Raw genomic sequence first — 1,430 nt, 5'->3', positions numbered from 1 at the left:
TCCTCTGATTGCCCTAGAGCAGCAGGAATTTCTGGCTGATGCAGTCACAAGTACCAAGAGAGCTCACACATCACCACTGAGGCAGCCACAACACCCAGGAAAAGCCAGTCCTCAAAAATTGTTCACTCGGGGCTCCACAGCAGCAAGTGGTCACTGGGCTTTCCCATGGGGAAAAGAAGGTTTTGCAAACGTTTTTGGAGCCATTTATAGTTTTAGAGTACAGAGAGTGGCAAATGTTGTTTTTGTGCTACCAGGCAAATCTGTGGGTAGAGATGCTGGAAATGACTCAGAAAACACTTTGTTAGTTGTTAGATCTGGTGGCCAGAATTAACCTTTGATCGTTTGTTTGTTCCTTTTTTAAATGGTTATCCAATGTCTCCATCTTCAAAGGCTCTATTGGGATCCACCTGCAGTGGTGGGAAGTAGGAGACCACCAGGTGATGGTGCTCAGGGCTCCCAACACAGGCACTGGAATCACCCACGTTATGGGTCTCCCCTTTTCCAGGAAAACCTGCCCATGGCAGCTCCTGGTAATGGATTTGTGAACAATTTTTAAGTTAGATACTTGTTTTAACATAGCTGCACTGATGAACATTCTGCATATAATTATGGATATAATAATAAGAACCATCATCATCATCATCACTGAGAATAAAATAATAAGAAGCTGGGTTTTCCTTACCTTTTTGGAAAGCAGGCAAAAGCTATACAGTAGGTGGAAGAGTGTACCAAGTAACAGACTTTTGAACACTCTTTCTTACTGGTGGTATGCAGTCTAAGGGAAAGTAAATACATTGGTATGTAGGATCGCTCTGAGCACAAGAAACTCTTCCCAGCCTGCCCTGCCATGAGCCCGTGACACTAATCCGGCTGCAGAGCTCGGATTAGAGCAGTGCAAAGCTGAGAGGCATCAGCACAGGGATGAGCTCTGGGTAGGCAACAAATGAACCAGTCACAGAGTTCAGGTACCTCTGAACATGGGAGCAGCTGCTCACACAGCAGCAGCTCTGCTTGGTTGTTTGTTTTTTTTCCTTCCTCTCCCCTGAACCAATTCGGGGACATTTTGGCTTTAGTTTCAGTTCTGCCAGTCCCTCCTCACCAACACAGCCTCACAGGCTCCCCAGCATCATCAACAACCATTTAGTGCTTTCCTCAGAAAGATGGAAGAGGCAACATGACGTCAGTGGTGGTAAGGATGAGCAGGAATGAGCACACATGACCTCAGAGGTGTTCAGGATGAGCAGGAATGAGCACACATGACGTCAGAGGTGTTCAGGATGAGCAGGAATGAGCACACATGACGTCAGTGGTGTTCAGGATGAGCAGGAATGAGCACACATGACGTCAGTGGTGTTCAGGATGAGCAGGAATGAGCACACATGACGTCAGTGGTGTTCAGGATGAGCAGGAATGAGCACACATGACGTCAG

General features: G+C 46.8%; 1 protein-coding gene across 4 annotated transcripts in view; it reads right to left on the bottom strand.

Annotated features, from left to right (window-relative positions):
• The window catches only part of LOC114068243 (metabotropic glutamate receptor 7), a 137,936-nt gene that overhangs the window by 14,329 nt on the left and 122,177 nt on the right, over positions 1-1,430 (bottom strand). For 2 of the 4 annotated variants that reach the window (XM_027904194.1, XM_027904195.1), the window contains exon 9: positions 683-775. The exons of the other annotated variants lie outside the window; for them this stretch is intronic. In XM_027904194.1, the coding sequence (XP_027759995.1) occupies positions 705-775 (71 nt within the window). In that variant the 3' untranslated portion in view covers positions 683-704. The remainder of the gene's footprint in view (positions 1-682; positions 776-1,430) is intronic. 4 annotated transcript variants of the gene reach the window in all.

This window comes from Empidonax traillii, unplaced genomic scaffold (assembly GCF_003031625.1).
Source record: "Empidonax traillii isolate 1590-97213 ecotype Southwest subspecies unplaced genomic scaffold, ASM303162v1 scaffold1019:size274861, whole genome shotgun sequence".
Taxonomy (NCBI): domain Eukaryota; kingdom Metazoa; phylum Chordata; class Aves; order Passeriformes; family Tyrannidae; genus Empidonax; species Empidonax traillii.
The sequence above is the reverse complement of the archived record's forward strand: the minus strand, read 5'-3'. Positions and strand labels throughout refer to the sequence as shown.